The following is a 13,263-nucleotide window of genomic DNA, read 5'->3' on the forward strand; positions in this document are numbered from 1 at the left end:
TCCCGGCATACCTCGGGCGGCGGCGGCGGCCAGGTTAGGCGAGGCGAGGCAGAGGAGTGCGCTGTGTCGGCAGAAGGTGGAGGGTAGAGGTGTGAGGGTGGCAAGGTACTGGGGAGTAGCCAGGCCGGAGGGGCCGCCGCCGCCGCCGCCATGCAGGAAATCATCGCCAGCGTGGACCACATCAAGTTCGACTTGGAGATCGCGGTGGAGCAGCAGCTCGGGGCACAGCCGCTGCCCTTCCCCGGCATGGACAGTGAGCGTGGGGCCGGGGTCGGCGGGCAAGGGGCTCAACTGACTCAGACCGGGACCCCTCTCCCTCGGTCTTGGGACTCGGACTGCGGAGCCCACCTTCCTTGGATCTTTGAACCCCTGGGGCTAGCTTAAGATAATCTTCTGGAGGGCAAGACCATGTCTGGCTGTTAAAGTAATTACTGAATGAAGGCGGGTATCCTGGGTTGGAAAACCTTCCTCCACCCCCACACACTCGCCAACCACAGGAAAGTACTATATAACCCTCCTTCCCACATCCAGCCCCCACTGTGATCTCTTCTTGCTTTCATCAAAACTGTGCCGTTGGGAGAGTCTGGCCGAGAGAACCACCCCTCCTACAGAAGACCCCCAATTAGTCTTTCAAGCTCCATTCTCCTAGAATTCACACTCCTTGGGAGCCTATCCCTCACTTGTTTTCTGGACTCCAACTTTGGGTGTTTTCATCACACCCGGGCCTCTGCCTGAGCTCCCTTTTTAGACTTTTTGAAATGCAAATGACTGGTACCTCCAGGATTCCCAGTTCCACCACCTTAAGTTCGTCTTAGCAAAATCTTCCTGCTCCCCGGAAGCCAAGGAATCCCTTGCAAGTTAGCAGGTGGAGGCACGAAACTGGCCTTCAGAGATTCTGGGTTTTCAGCAATTCTGAAACGCTTGCTGATAGAGAAAACTCTGTGAAACCCGGAGGTTTATTCTGGCAGCCGTGGCCGGTGAATTACTGGGCTCATGGAAACAGCTTATCCTGAGCCGACTGATTTCTACCGCGTGCAGTCTGCCTGTGTTTTCTTGCTCCCTTCACCTGAACCAGCTGCATCTGTAGAAGCAAAAGACTGCTCCTTTAATAATTGTGTTGGTATTGAATATTAAGACCTGTCCTGCTTCTGTGACTTCATTTATGCTCTCCCCTCCCTAATAGCCTCTCTCTGGAGCCTGTTCCTCCTTAGAGTCCCCATTCACTTGTGGTTCATGTGAGATTGTTCCCTCTCTCTGCCTCACATTAGCCCTCTAGAAGGCATGAGGTAATTAATTTCGGTGATCTTGTGCTCCATTCTTCCTTCCCCCACTCACTCCTAATTCCTTGAAAGCATCGTTATTAGAGGAGGCTCTCAGAAACCTTGAAAAATGACTGGTCTCAACGTATATGTCTCATTTTGCAGGGAGTGACTGAAATAAGGAATTTTTTTCTTGTTTTATTGGGTTTTGCTTTTTTTTTTTTTTTTTTGCCTGTCTGTTTCCTGTATCATGAACCCTTCATAGGTCAAAGGCCAGAAGCATTTCCTCTCCCTGTCTTCAGATGTTACCGTTAGAAATTGTACCTTGCTTTGTTTGACCCCTCTCCTTTTCCCTCCTCTCTACAGAGTCAGGGGCTGCTGTCTGTGAATTCTTTTTGAAAGCTGCCTGTGGCAAAGGTAAGAAACCCCTGGTTCCTTTATGTTCCTCCTGAGGGGCCTTCTACCACTCTGCCCCCCAGCAGACTTATATGTAGGCCATCAGGGCTCTGAGTTACATTGCCTTCTCCACACTAACAGTGTCCCAAGATGAAACTGTGGTTTGGATAGGCTAGGAACATGATGGGGTATTCTCCCTAAAACACCGGACCTAAATGGCCCTGAACCAGCCTTCTCACCTCACTTTCCTTGTGGCCAGAAGCTGACCTATATGACATGAACAGAAGCTCCTAGCACTGAGATGTTTGGGAACTTTCTCAGGTCAAAGAGTTAATGGCTGAGCCCATCACAGTCTGCACAGACTCAGTGGTCTCTGTGTCCTCTCATCAAAAAACCCTCATAGTAGTCTGTCTCATGCAGTCTTGTTCATACTCACCAGGCCCCCACAGAGGCTGCATGAGCCAGACTATTCATAAGGAAAAGTATCAGCTGGGCAGGACCTTACATACTATAGGTATGTCTGGCCATTTTTCTTTCTATAGGCAAATTTACTTGGAAATTAAATTTCAATCACAGGCTTGAATAGGGAGCACAGAATAAGAGCAAGGTTGGTTTTAATGGCTGGTTTTGGCAAGTTTTGGTTCTATAACCAGTCATTTACCACTCCAGTGAGCTAGTTGGACCATCATCACTTCTGGTCCACTCCCATGTCCTTACTCAGTACTTCTGCCTTTCTGACCTGCCACCGTCTGTTAGCAAGTGTTTAATAGCCATATGTGGCTATTATTGGACAGCATAAATATAGAATATTCCCATCATTGCAGAATGTTCTGTTGAACAGAGCTGGTCTAGATCTTTCCCAGTCACAACCTAATTGTGGTCGGGCCTTCCCAGTAGTCCCACCAGGCCACTATTTAGAATTATGACTTTCCCAGAGTATGGCTTTTTCCTGCCTGTGTGGATGATCACTCAGATCCCACTGCAGAAGACAGACCTCCCCCAGTTTCTGTGCAGTGCATTTCTTCAATTCTGTAGTTGATCTTCTGTCTTAGTTATTGGAGGCTATGTAGGCAATTTAACTGAAGATGGAGCCCACCCGAAGTCCAGGCTTCTGCTGGTGCTCCTCTTTACCTTCTGTCTTTTAGGGCTGTGTTTCTCAAACTGCCCCTACAATTTTTGCCATATTTGTGGATCTTGGGACTATGCTTTAATTAAAGAAAGAAATAAACTTACTCCTCCTCTACACTGCCATTGGGCTTGTCAGGTCTCCATCTTACAGTAAAATCTGTGAAATCATGATGTTTTTGTTATATTTTACTGAAGCACATTAAAATAAAATACATAACTATTTAAACTTAAAAATGTGTGCCCCTGTACTGCCTAAAATCACATTGCCTTCTGTCAGGGGCATCCGGCGCCCTCTGGGACATGCTGCTTTCGGGCGCTTCAGGGAGGTATGAGGAGAAGGCACCTTGGCTCCCCCAGGGCCACATCTCTCTATCTTCCTCCACAGGGGGCATGTGCCCATTTCGCCACATTAGTGGCGAGAAGACAGTGGTGTGCAAACACTGGCTGCGGGGGCTGTGCAAGAAGGGGGACCAGTGTGAGTTCCTGCATGAGTACGACATGACCAAGATGCCTGAGTGCTACTTCTACTCGAAGTTTGGTAAGGCGGTTCTGTAAGGTGTGCCGCAAGGCCCCTCCCTGCACCCAGAACCCCCCTGCATCAGTAGCCCGGGGGAGACTCCACCAAGAACCAAAACCCAGAGAAGTTAAGCAGCTGCTCGGGCACCCACAGTATCTCCCATCTCCCATCTCTCCAGCTTCAGATAAGAACCTTAGGCATTGCCCTCCAACCTCAGCTGACCCCTTAGTCATGGGAAGTCATGATTATTCTCTAGTAATCCCTACATCTTTGTAGTGCTTCTGTTTTTTGAGCACTTTCAGGTACTTTTGGGAATTTGAAACTAATGAGGATGGGTGAACATCCACCCTCCCAGTGGCTGCGTGAACAGTGCAGCTGACTGGAAGCCTTCTTTCTGCTCAAGTGAACCTTCTCCCTTAAACCAGCTTCTTAGTATATGGCAACTGATTGGCCCCCAGGCCAGAGTTTGTTTTCTTCTCTCTGGGCCTGTGATCCCAGATAGTAGCTTGTCTGTCCTAAATATTCCTTAAGAATAGCAAGTTTGGGGAGATTATATTCTGCTGACAGATAGCCCTACTCTTCACCTCGCAACTGAGATTGCCTTGCTTGCTGCTTAGAGAGCATGTGGCCTGAGCTGTCCTGAGTGAACTGCACGGGGAAATGGGGCTGGCTCAGGGCTCGGCCAAGCTGTCGTGCTCTCTGATAGAAATAGAACCTCCTGGCTCTGTGCTCTGAGTGAGGTTGACCAGGAAAAGGCCTTGTTGGTCAGGATAAGGGCCCGTTATGGCCTCAGGACTGCTGACCCCAGGCCCTGTGCAGAGGCCTGGTGGGAGGCTGGAGGCCTGCTGTACCCTTTGTGGTAGGCCTCGGAGTGCCAGACCTGCTTCATGCTCTCAAAGCAGTATTGTCAGAGGAGACGCTAATTATTTCAGCAGCCCAACAGGCTTGGCCTGCTGGCTTATTAATTACAATTGTGGCTCTTTTTTTAAGAGGCAGCACAAGCTAAGGTCAAAGCACAGACAGAAATAGGACTCAGGCTTCCCAGCCCCCTCCCCTTCCCAGCAGCACTGGAACCAGCATGGAAGGAAGCAGTGACGTCGCCATGGGCGCCTTCTCACATCTGGCCCCAAAGGCAGGAGCCTGCCCTCATGGGCAGATTCTCAAGGGTTGCTCTGCAGGCTGTCCTGGGTTCCCTACTTCTTTGCTGGTGATCCTCAGTCCAGCACCACCCCCTCCCTCCCCCCTCCACCAAGTCGCCGCCCTTGTGACAAATCCCTGCCTGCCATTCCCCTGCAAAGCCTGGCCTGGTGCAGACATGCTGTCTGTAGCTCCTTTCACCTGTGACACAGGTGAGGGTCTCCCTTCTGGGCCCTGAAGAGACAGTGGTGAAGAGGACAGGCTCATTCCCTACCCCATGGTGCTTTTGCTGTAGGAGCCCAGGGAAAGAGGCAGCTTATATGCCACTGAGACAGCCAAAGAAGAGAATTGTGCACAGCAGGTGCTCTGAAGGAAATAAACAGTGATGGATCCACAGGAGGAATTTCCTTTGGGTGGAGTGGCCAGGAAGGCCTTTCTGAAGATGTGAGACCTGAGCTGGGATCTGAAGGCTAAGCAGGGGCCAGTCCTGGCAGAGGACTGTCTTAGAACAGCTAGGGGGCCAGTGTGGCTGGAGAAGAGGAGGAGATGGGAGGGGTGGGTGAAACCACATGGGGACTTGTGGGTCTGAGAAGGAGTTTTGCACCTTCCCAGACTGGCCTTTCATGTGTAACATAGATGGGAAAGGACTGGCAAGCATGGAGGTGGCTGAACTGAGCTGGGTGGAAGGTGGTAGTGGCAGCTGGGCTGATTGATCCTGAGACAGCTCCTCTTATACAGGCTTCATCGCCTTCTAGCACAGGGACCCAGCCTTGAGTTTCCAAATCTGCCCTATTTTTGTCCTAAAAGGTAGACTTTTCCCGTTTCCTCAGATCTTTCCCCTGTCCCAACTAGTGCATGTGAAAAGCTGATCAGAGTAGAACAGTAATTTCCTGGCCTCAGGAGGTATGTTTGCGTATCTGGGCACACCACGGTGCGCAGGACACCCGTTCTGGGTAAGGGATGGAGCCATGAGTTATAATAATATGATAATTGTATACCCTTTGCCCACCTTTGTCAATGTCATTGACCCTTGTGGCAGAATGGACACATATGAGGGGAGGACCTTCACAGAGCACGTACAGGTCAGGAAACCGAGGCTCCGAGGCACTCTCCTGAGTTTCAGGGTTCGCCAGGCTGGGACCAGATGCCAGAACCACCTGGTCCTCTTTGCCACACTGTGGGCCCCAGCCTGGGAGAAACCGAGGTGGGTCTGGGTCCAGCTCTTCCAGAGCTGCCCCAAGTGGACACATGGCTGGGTTTCCCTGCAGGAGAATGCAGCAACAAGGAGTGCCCCTTTCTTCACATCGACCCCGAGTCCAAGATCAAGGACTGCCCTTGGTACGACCGTGGCTTTTGCAAGCATGGTAGGTGTCAGAGTGGCTGGACCCCCTTGCAGGAGGCCAGTCTTCTTTTCCTCTGCTCACATAACCCCCTACCTGTCCTGCCTATTCCAACAAAATAAGGTGTTAGGCATTTGGGGGCTAGTGAGGCTTTTTTTTTTTTTAAGATTTTATTTATTTACTTTCAGAGAGAGGAGAAGAGAGAGAGAAAGAGAGAAACATCGATATATGAGAGATACATAGACTGGTTGCATTTCGCACACCCCCAGCTGGGGACCTGGCCTACAACCCAGGCACGTGCTCTGAACTGGGAATCGAACCCGTGACCTTTCAGTTCACAGGCCAGCATTCGATACACTGAGCCATACCAGCCAGGGCTAGTGAGGCCTCTTTACACTCTCAGCTCACTTGAATCTTCCAAAGCTCCAGTGTGGACCGCTTTTTCGATAAGGAAACTAGTATTTGAGAGGTTGTGTGTCCTGCCCAGTGTCCCCTATGAATGAGAGGCGAAGCCAGCATTTGAAGCCCTGCTCTGGCTCTCTGTTCCCCACACAGTGGTCTGGGCAGGGCTCTGACTGCCAGAGGGGCACAAGGGCATGCCCTAAAGAGGGAGTGGTCTGAGTGACCTGACGCTTGGCTCCACAGGTCCCCTGTGTAGGCACCGGCACACGCGGAGAGTTATCTGTGTGAATTACCTCGTGGGATTCTGCCCGGAGGGGCCCTCGTGTAAATTCATGCAGTGAGTAGCCAGCCCCTGTTCCCCCAAGTCCCACACTCCTCTTGCGCTATCCTGTACATCTTCCCTGAGCTCAGTTGGGTTTCAGTCACTGGGTGGTGTTAGCACAGTGCCTAGGGCAAGGGTGGAAGTTTGGGGAGGGACCCTTGCTGCTTCTTGAGCCCAGAGGTGGCTCTGCCTAGACCAGCACTTAACCTTTATTGGGCACAGCCATCAGGGAATCTGATGAGAGCTGTGGGCCCGTGCTCCAGAAGAACTCATGCACACATAGCCTTGCATATAATTTAGGGCCCTCAGGTTAAGAACCTGTGCCCTAAAGGAAGGGAACTATACAGTGTCAAGGCCTCCTGTATGGAGATACTGAGCTTAGGGTTTCACATAGACTAGTTCATGTAACTCTCACAAGTGTGAAAGAGAATGGCCTATTTCACACACAAGAACACTGCGACAGCTCAGCCACTAGCCAGAGTTGCATAGCAGCAGGAGGTGGTACCTGCTCAAAGGCAGGTCTGCAGGCCTCCAAAGCCAAGTTCTTGACCAGTGGTCTCAGTGCTCCTTTCCTGGGCCTCAGCGCACCTGTCACTTTAGGTGGTTGAGGGGATATAGAGTAGTATCCCCCTCCTGTGCTGCCTCCATCTGCACTGCTGACACCTCTACAGGAGCAGTGTCCTGGTTGCTGCTACACAGTAGGCAGGTGGTCAGCGCTGTTGACTTGGTCCCACTCCCTAGATGAATGCCCAGGAGCCCATAGGTGGCGTGGGGGTTCCTGCTTGTGGGGCAGGCAGGCATTTCCCCCCAGGGAGTCTCTGTTGTCAGAGAAAGTTAGACCCAGCAGGGGAAGGTATGTGTTGGGAGGGGTTTCCATGCTCACAGCCCCTCATGGGGCATGCTTGTGCCCTCTGATGATACCAGTTGCTCTTTCATTCATTTCTCTGAGCAGCACTTTGCCCCTGTCTCAGCCAGGTATAAGCAGAGCAGGCGTGTCAGCTCTGTTCTTCCCACTGTCCTCCAGCCTCAGGGGCAGAGCTGAGTCCAGGTGGTTTGTGGTGTTCTGTGCTTGGGAAGACAGTGTCTGTGACAGTCCCTTGGCCAGAATTTGAGAACACCACCTGACCTAGCTTCTCTGTCATCTTTTCTTCTCCTGTTCGTGCCCCCTTTGGCTGTTGGGTGACCAGCCCTCGATTTGAACTCCCAATGGGAACCACGGAGCAGCCCCCACTGCCGCAGCAGACGCAGCCTCCATCAAAGGTACTGTGTCCTAGCCCCGCCTCGGCCCTGTGGCACTGCTGGCCCTGGCAGTGCCCTTGCAGCAGAGAACTTGGTGCCGGCATCAATGCGCGGTCTGTCACAGACCCAGCTGGAGACTTTGTGAGAGGGTTCGGAGGTTAGAGGATAGGAGGGGAGTCATCCTGAGTTCCAGCAGAAAATTCAGAGAGCAAAGCAGTTTGCATCCTGCCTCTAGAGATGGAGGGTTGTCTGCTGGAGCTGAACACCCAGTTGGTTGCTCCTCCGTTGCTGGACAAGTGCCTTGGCGTCTCAGCAGTACCCTCCTCGAGCCCGCCTCAGGAGCCAGAGTGGAAGGCAGCATGAGCCCCACATGTCTGCCGTGCTCGCGGTGGAGGGAGGGGCTTGCCTGAGGTACCACAGCTGAGCAGGAGCAGATCTGGGAGCAGAACCGAGGCTAGCTAGTTCTCTGGCCAGTGCTATGATCGCTCTGTGTGGTTGTTCCCAACTGCAGGAAGGCTGGGAATAGAGGGCTGAAGGACCAGTTGACTCCAGTTGTCTAGGCAAGGCGGGTCCTAAAACCCAGCTGATTCCTGTCAAGCAGGAGGAAAGAGGGAACTACCATGGGCAAGTGGGAATCTGTAGCAGCCTTCCCAAAACCAGGAGTACCCTGGGTTTGGCTACTGGAGTGGGGGTGGTGGGTGGAAGCCCAGAGGAAGTGCTGGCCAGTGAACTAGGCAGTGTCTCAGCAGGCTGAGCAAGCCCACCCACCAATCTTGAGCCTTATCTCTTCCCTGGCCGGACTCTGAATCTGTGTCCAAAGCCCCACCAGGTCCTCCTTAGTGCTGGAGGCTGAGCAGCCAGAAGAAATGTCTGCACTTGCTACACTGACCCCTACTCTCAAGAGGTGATGGGGCAGATCACATAGAACTCCTTATCAGCAAAGCTGGGAATTCCTTGGTGTGGGTGCAGCCCTGACAACCTGAGTGTTTCTGTTTCTGGATACCTGCATTTATGAAGGCCAGAGCCAGAAACCACTTGGTTGGGAGGTGGCCTTGCTGTCCAGTCCCCAGCCCAGCAGCCCCCAGCCCCCTTGCTCACGTGACTCCCTAGTGGATGGCCCTCTCAGCCCCTAGACCGCAGGTCAGCATGTCAGCCTCCAACTGTTTTTCTGTGACTGTCGCTCGCCGTGTAGGCTGCTAAACATCTGGCTGAACCAAGCGTTCATCCTGACCTGAAGCTAGAACCTCAGAAACAAAAGTAAGGCCTGCTCATGCCCTCGCCCCACTGCCCCAGAGACCTCCTCGTCTCTTTGGTGTTTTGTTTTCTACTTTTATTTTTCGTTTCTGTGTGTCTGCATGGTATTTTCGGGCAGCAGCTCCTGCCATCACCACCAGATGTTTTTATTCTGCCTGCTCTCCTGAGTGGGGCCACTGCAGAAGCTGGTCATTCGGGAGCAGTCCCGCCCTCTTTTTTCCTGTCCCCATTGGTAGTCCGCGTGCACGTGTTTTCCGCAGTAAAACCGTGTTGTGTAACTCTTTCCAGCAAAGTAACAATCCGCCATTACAAAGGTCGTCCTCCTTGATCCAGTTAACGAGTCAGAACTCTTCTCCCAATCAGCAGAGAGCCCCGCAGGTGATCGGGGTCATGCAGAGTCAAAACAGCAGTGCAGGCAACCGGGGACCCCGGCCGCTGGAGCAGGTCACGTGTTACAAGGTGAGTCTTGGGGTTGGGGGGCAGGGAAGGGTCTTCACAGTCAGTGGCCATTCCCTCACTCCCCAAAAAGTTCATTTTGAAAATGAAAAATCTTTGTTTTTGCTGATTATAAAAGTAGGCCACTGGTGGGCTGGAGGCCATCTGACTTTGCCACAACACACCAAGACCAGGTGAACAATTAAACACACACTGTTCAATGAATGGAATGCACTTGAAAAATAGGGAGGGAAATCTCTCAGAGGCTAGACACAAAGTAGAAGCAGGAATCTAGGAATGAGAGTGAGCCCTGGAGCCTCTGGTTGTCCTCAGATCCCATGTGGGCATACTCAAGGGAATGGTGCAAAGCTTCAGGCCCACATAGAGAAATCAGAGTACCGTTCTCACACCCTGCACGCGCGCGCGCGCGCGCGCACACACACACACACACAATAGTACACTGAGGAAAAGAGTAAACTTTTTAAAACCCCACAAGGAAACTTGTCGTTCTTGGCTCTGGATGGAAAGGAGAGGGGGGGACCCCTTGAGAATTTATAGTCACTGGTGAGTGCTAAAAAGCTAGTTTTCTAAGCTAAAGCAGTCCCAGATTGGCTCCTGGCACCTGGCTTTTTGAGGAATTTATTCTCAGCCCAGGTCACACAGAATTCCCACAGCTAGAGTTCCTAAGAATGAGTACACAATTGAAAATCACAGAACATAGGAGGAAAGAAGCACTACCAAGTGAGTCAGCAGAAACCACCAGTAATTGAACAAGACTTACAAAGACTTCAGATTGGGAATTGTTAGAAGAAATACAAAGTTGATACATGCTTTTTAAAAAAACTTATTGATGACATAGAAGTGTTTAGAACTGTCCTTGTAAACTTTTATCCACACAAGCACCAGGATAGTATGTATTTTAATATAAATGGGTGGGCCCTCGAATGTATAATGTTCTGTACCCTTTTTTTATTTGTTTCTTTACAATATATTGTAGATCTATATCAGTATACGTAAATCTTATATTTTTCAGTGACTGTATAATATAGCTATAATTTACTTTACCAGTTGTCTGATGGAAGACAATTAAATTATAATTTTTGCAGCTAAAAACAGTGCTGAATCTGATATCTAGACATTTGTGAGCTCTTGTCTGATGATGTCAGGAGCATCTGTGCCTGCAAGTATAAGATCCAAGTCGAAAGGCATATATTTAAAATGTCCATAGAAAAGCCGACCCCCTGAGTATTTCTCAAGGCCCTTAGACACTGACCGGCGCGTGCTCTGCGCCAGCTCTGCTGAGGGAACAGAGACTGCTCTTCCCTGGGAGGGGTTCTTGTTCTCAGGGAAGGGGAAGGCCAGTGCCCAGAGACACTGAAGTTAAAGTGCACCTGGGTTCAGGGAAGGCCTCAGGTTTCTGCGCCTGAGCCAGAACAGGTGAGGAGAGTACAGAGTGAAAGTGAGAAAGGGATGTGAAAGCAAGGCAAATGGGGACTCCTGCCCTGTGCTGAGCAGCTTCCAGTCAGTTCTCAAGTGCAGTGAGGAAACTTAGGTGTCCAGAAACAGTACAGCTGTCGTCTTGCCTCCCTGCAGGACTCTTCAGCAGGGCTTCTGTGAAGCAAGTTCTCCTAAGTCCTGGAACCTTAGAAAGCTGGGGTGGGGACCTGCCAATCTCTTCTTACCAGGGGCATTTTACAGTTAGTATTAAAGACGCCACGTGGGAATCCTGGATTACCCAAGGTCAGTGGTGGAGGCTGATAAGACATGCCAAATGCTATGAATGGGCCTACATAGTCTCTCCCTCTGATCTGGTCATCGCATCAGCCAAAGGACTAACTGGCAGCTACATGGGCCACTCTACCAGACAGGTCATACGTAGAGTCAGGAAAGACTTGAAAACACAAGGACGACAGGCTCAAGTGTAGAGCAGCCAAGAATTCTCAGTGGTCGTGATGACCAAGTAGAGCCCCACAATCCAGGCTGAGGAAGCAGGGACCGGGCAGGGGCTGGATGGGTTTGTGCAGAGTGGGTGCCCCTATCACCTCTGCACCCCTTCCTTGTTCTGTGCTTGAAGCTGCCATTCACTTCCTTTCTTAGAATTCTGCTTTTGAGGAGCAACAAGATTGAATGAAGGGAAGTTTTAAGGCGGACTGGATCTTTAGAGCTGGGACAAATCAGTCATTGATAGATTTTTGAGGTGATTTTACCAGGTCTGTTCACCCATTTCTAACCATTGTCCTATCTCTGACTCTGTGGCTGAAACCTGTCCCCATGGGTAGCTTAGGCAGATGTGCAAGAACTGAGAGGGGAAATCTGGGTGCAGCCCACACTCAGTGTCCACAGCAATGAATCCCTCCCTGCATTGGGGGAGTAGCCAGGTGGCTTCTCTCTCCTGGTTCCTTCCCATCTCCGGGGAGTCCCAGAAGGTAAGTGACTGGTCAGCCATGCAGAAGGGCTTGATTCCTGGACAGGTGGGGAGCTCTGGAGCCATGGGCTTCTATTCATCCTGCCACCCACCACAGAGCCCTTCTGTGGGCAGGCCCATGTGCCCAGCTGGCTGAAGGGGCTCCCTGCTGTGTGCTCTCAGGTCATCCTCTGGCTGTAGGAGTCTCTCTTCCACCTGACAAGTTGTAGGCTACAGTTTCTGTTCCATATACCTTCTCTAGTTCCATTTCCCTTGTATTTGAATGACAGTCTGTACCACTGAGAGTTTCAGAGTCCCCGTTCCCAACCTGGTATTTGGTGGGTGCTGACTTGAAAACTGCATTTGAAAACTTTTGTTTTGTCTTCTTCCTTTCCTGCCATTCCCAGTGTGGTGAAAAAGGACACTACGCCAACAGATGCACCAAAGGGCACTTGGCCTTTCTCAGTGGACAGTGACAGCAGCTGGAGACAGCTCAGAACAGCCCAGGGGGCCCCATTTGGGGGACCACGCTGGGCCCTCCTCGGGAGTGTGCATTTAACTGTTCAATGCCAGTGCTAGTGCGACTCTGGCTGGAGCTGGCAGGCAAGCACACTGGGGTTTATCAGTGCAAGGGGCTATGTCTGTCAGTTTCCCTATCATTTTGCTGTAATTTTTTTTTTTTAAAAAAGAAGGGACATGTGCTCCATTTCTGTCCCTCAAGTCAGCATCATGTTTGTCTAGGCATCAACACTTCCTGTCTGGGACTTCCTGAACACCGCCCTCTGGAGAGGGGAGGAAGTTGCAGGGAAGAGCTTGTGCTAAGCAGTTCTGTATGAAAGACAGCCCTTCCCCTCAGTCCTCATTAAACACCAGTTCTTGGTGACCCCAAGGTCTGGTGGGTCATTAAAACTGCAGCTAGGTCATGCCTGCTTCCTCCATGTCCTGCTGAACTCAGAAGCTGTGCCTATCAATGTGATTTGAACAAGGCAGCCCTTGAGGGCAAACTCAAGTGGACTTGTTGCCTCAGCCTAGTCCAGTTCCAAGGTAGGAGCAATAGAGAGGAGAGGTGCCGGGCTCTCAAGTGTGAGGGTCTTTTTCCTCTGGGTTTATTTTCTTGGGCACATGCTTGACAGTGGTTAAGGTATACCTTAAACTGGAGCTGCAGACAACCCTTTAAATAGATGACGCAGTCCACCTTTGCACCTACCTCCTGCCCCATCAAGTGTCTGCTGTCACTGGGACACGTTTGGCCTGTGGAGATTGCCCTAAGCCTGGAAATGGGAAACCACCTGGAACCTGCTGGGCAAGGGGGCCTATCCAAGTTCAATTATAAGAACAATTTTTATGAGGTTGATTAAAGCTTGTTTTTTAAGCTGTGTCTCATTACTTAAGACACTCCATGCCAAGGAAAGGGTCTTGCTAGTGGCTGC

At 51.1% G+C, this 13,263-nt stretch overlaps 1 protein-coding gene across 3 annotated transcripts; it reads left to right on the forward strand.

Moving 5' to 3' along the window:
• The first annotated feature begins 3 nt into the window (after positions 1-3).
• Positions 4-13,205, forward strand: CPSF4 (cleavage and polyadenylation specific factor 4). Of its 3 annotated transcripts, none has more exons than XM_024571397.3 (8): positions 4-253; positions 1,626-1,676; positions 3,169-3,321; positions 5,706-5,801; positions 6,423-6,516; positions 7,689-7,761; positions 9,283-9,453; positions 12,241-13,205. In XM_024571397.3, the coding sequence occupies exons 1-8, from the start codon at positions 151-153 to the stop codon at positions 12,307-12,309; spliced, it is 810 nt and encodes a 269-aa protein (XP_024427165.1). In that variant the 5' UTR covers positions 4-150; the 3' UTR covers positions 12,310-13,205. The 3 variants fall into 3 exon arrangements, with proteins under 3 accessions (XP_024427165.1, XP_024427161.1, XP_024427163.1); XM_024571393.3 differs by having other exon boundaries at positions 9,358-9,453; XM_024571395.3 differs by having other exon boundaries at positions 9,361-9,453.
• Positions 13,206-13,263: the final 58 nt, after the last annotated feature.

This window comes from Desmodus rotundus, chromosome 1 (assembly GCF_022682495.2).
Source record: "Desmodus rotundus isolate HL8 chromosome 1, HLdesRot8A.1, whole genome shotgun sequence".
NCBI classification, from domain to species: domain Eukaryota; kingdom Metazoa; phylum Chordata; class Mammalia; order Chiroptera; family Phyllostomidae; genus Desmodus; species Desmodus rotundus.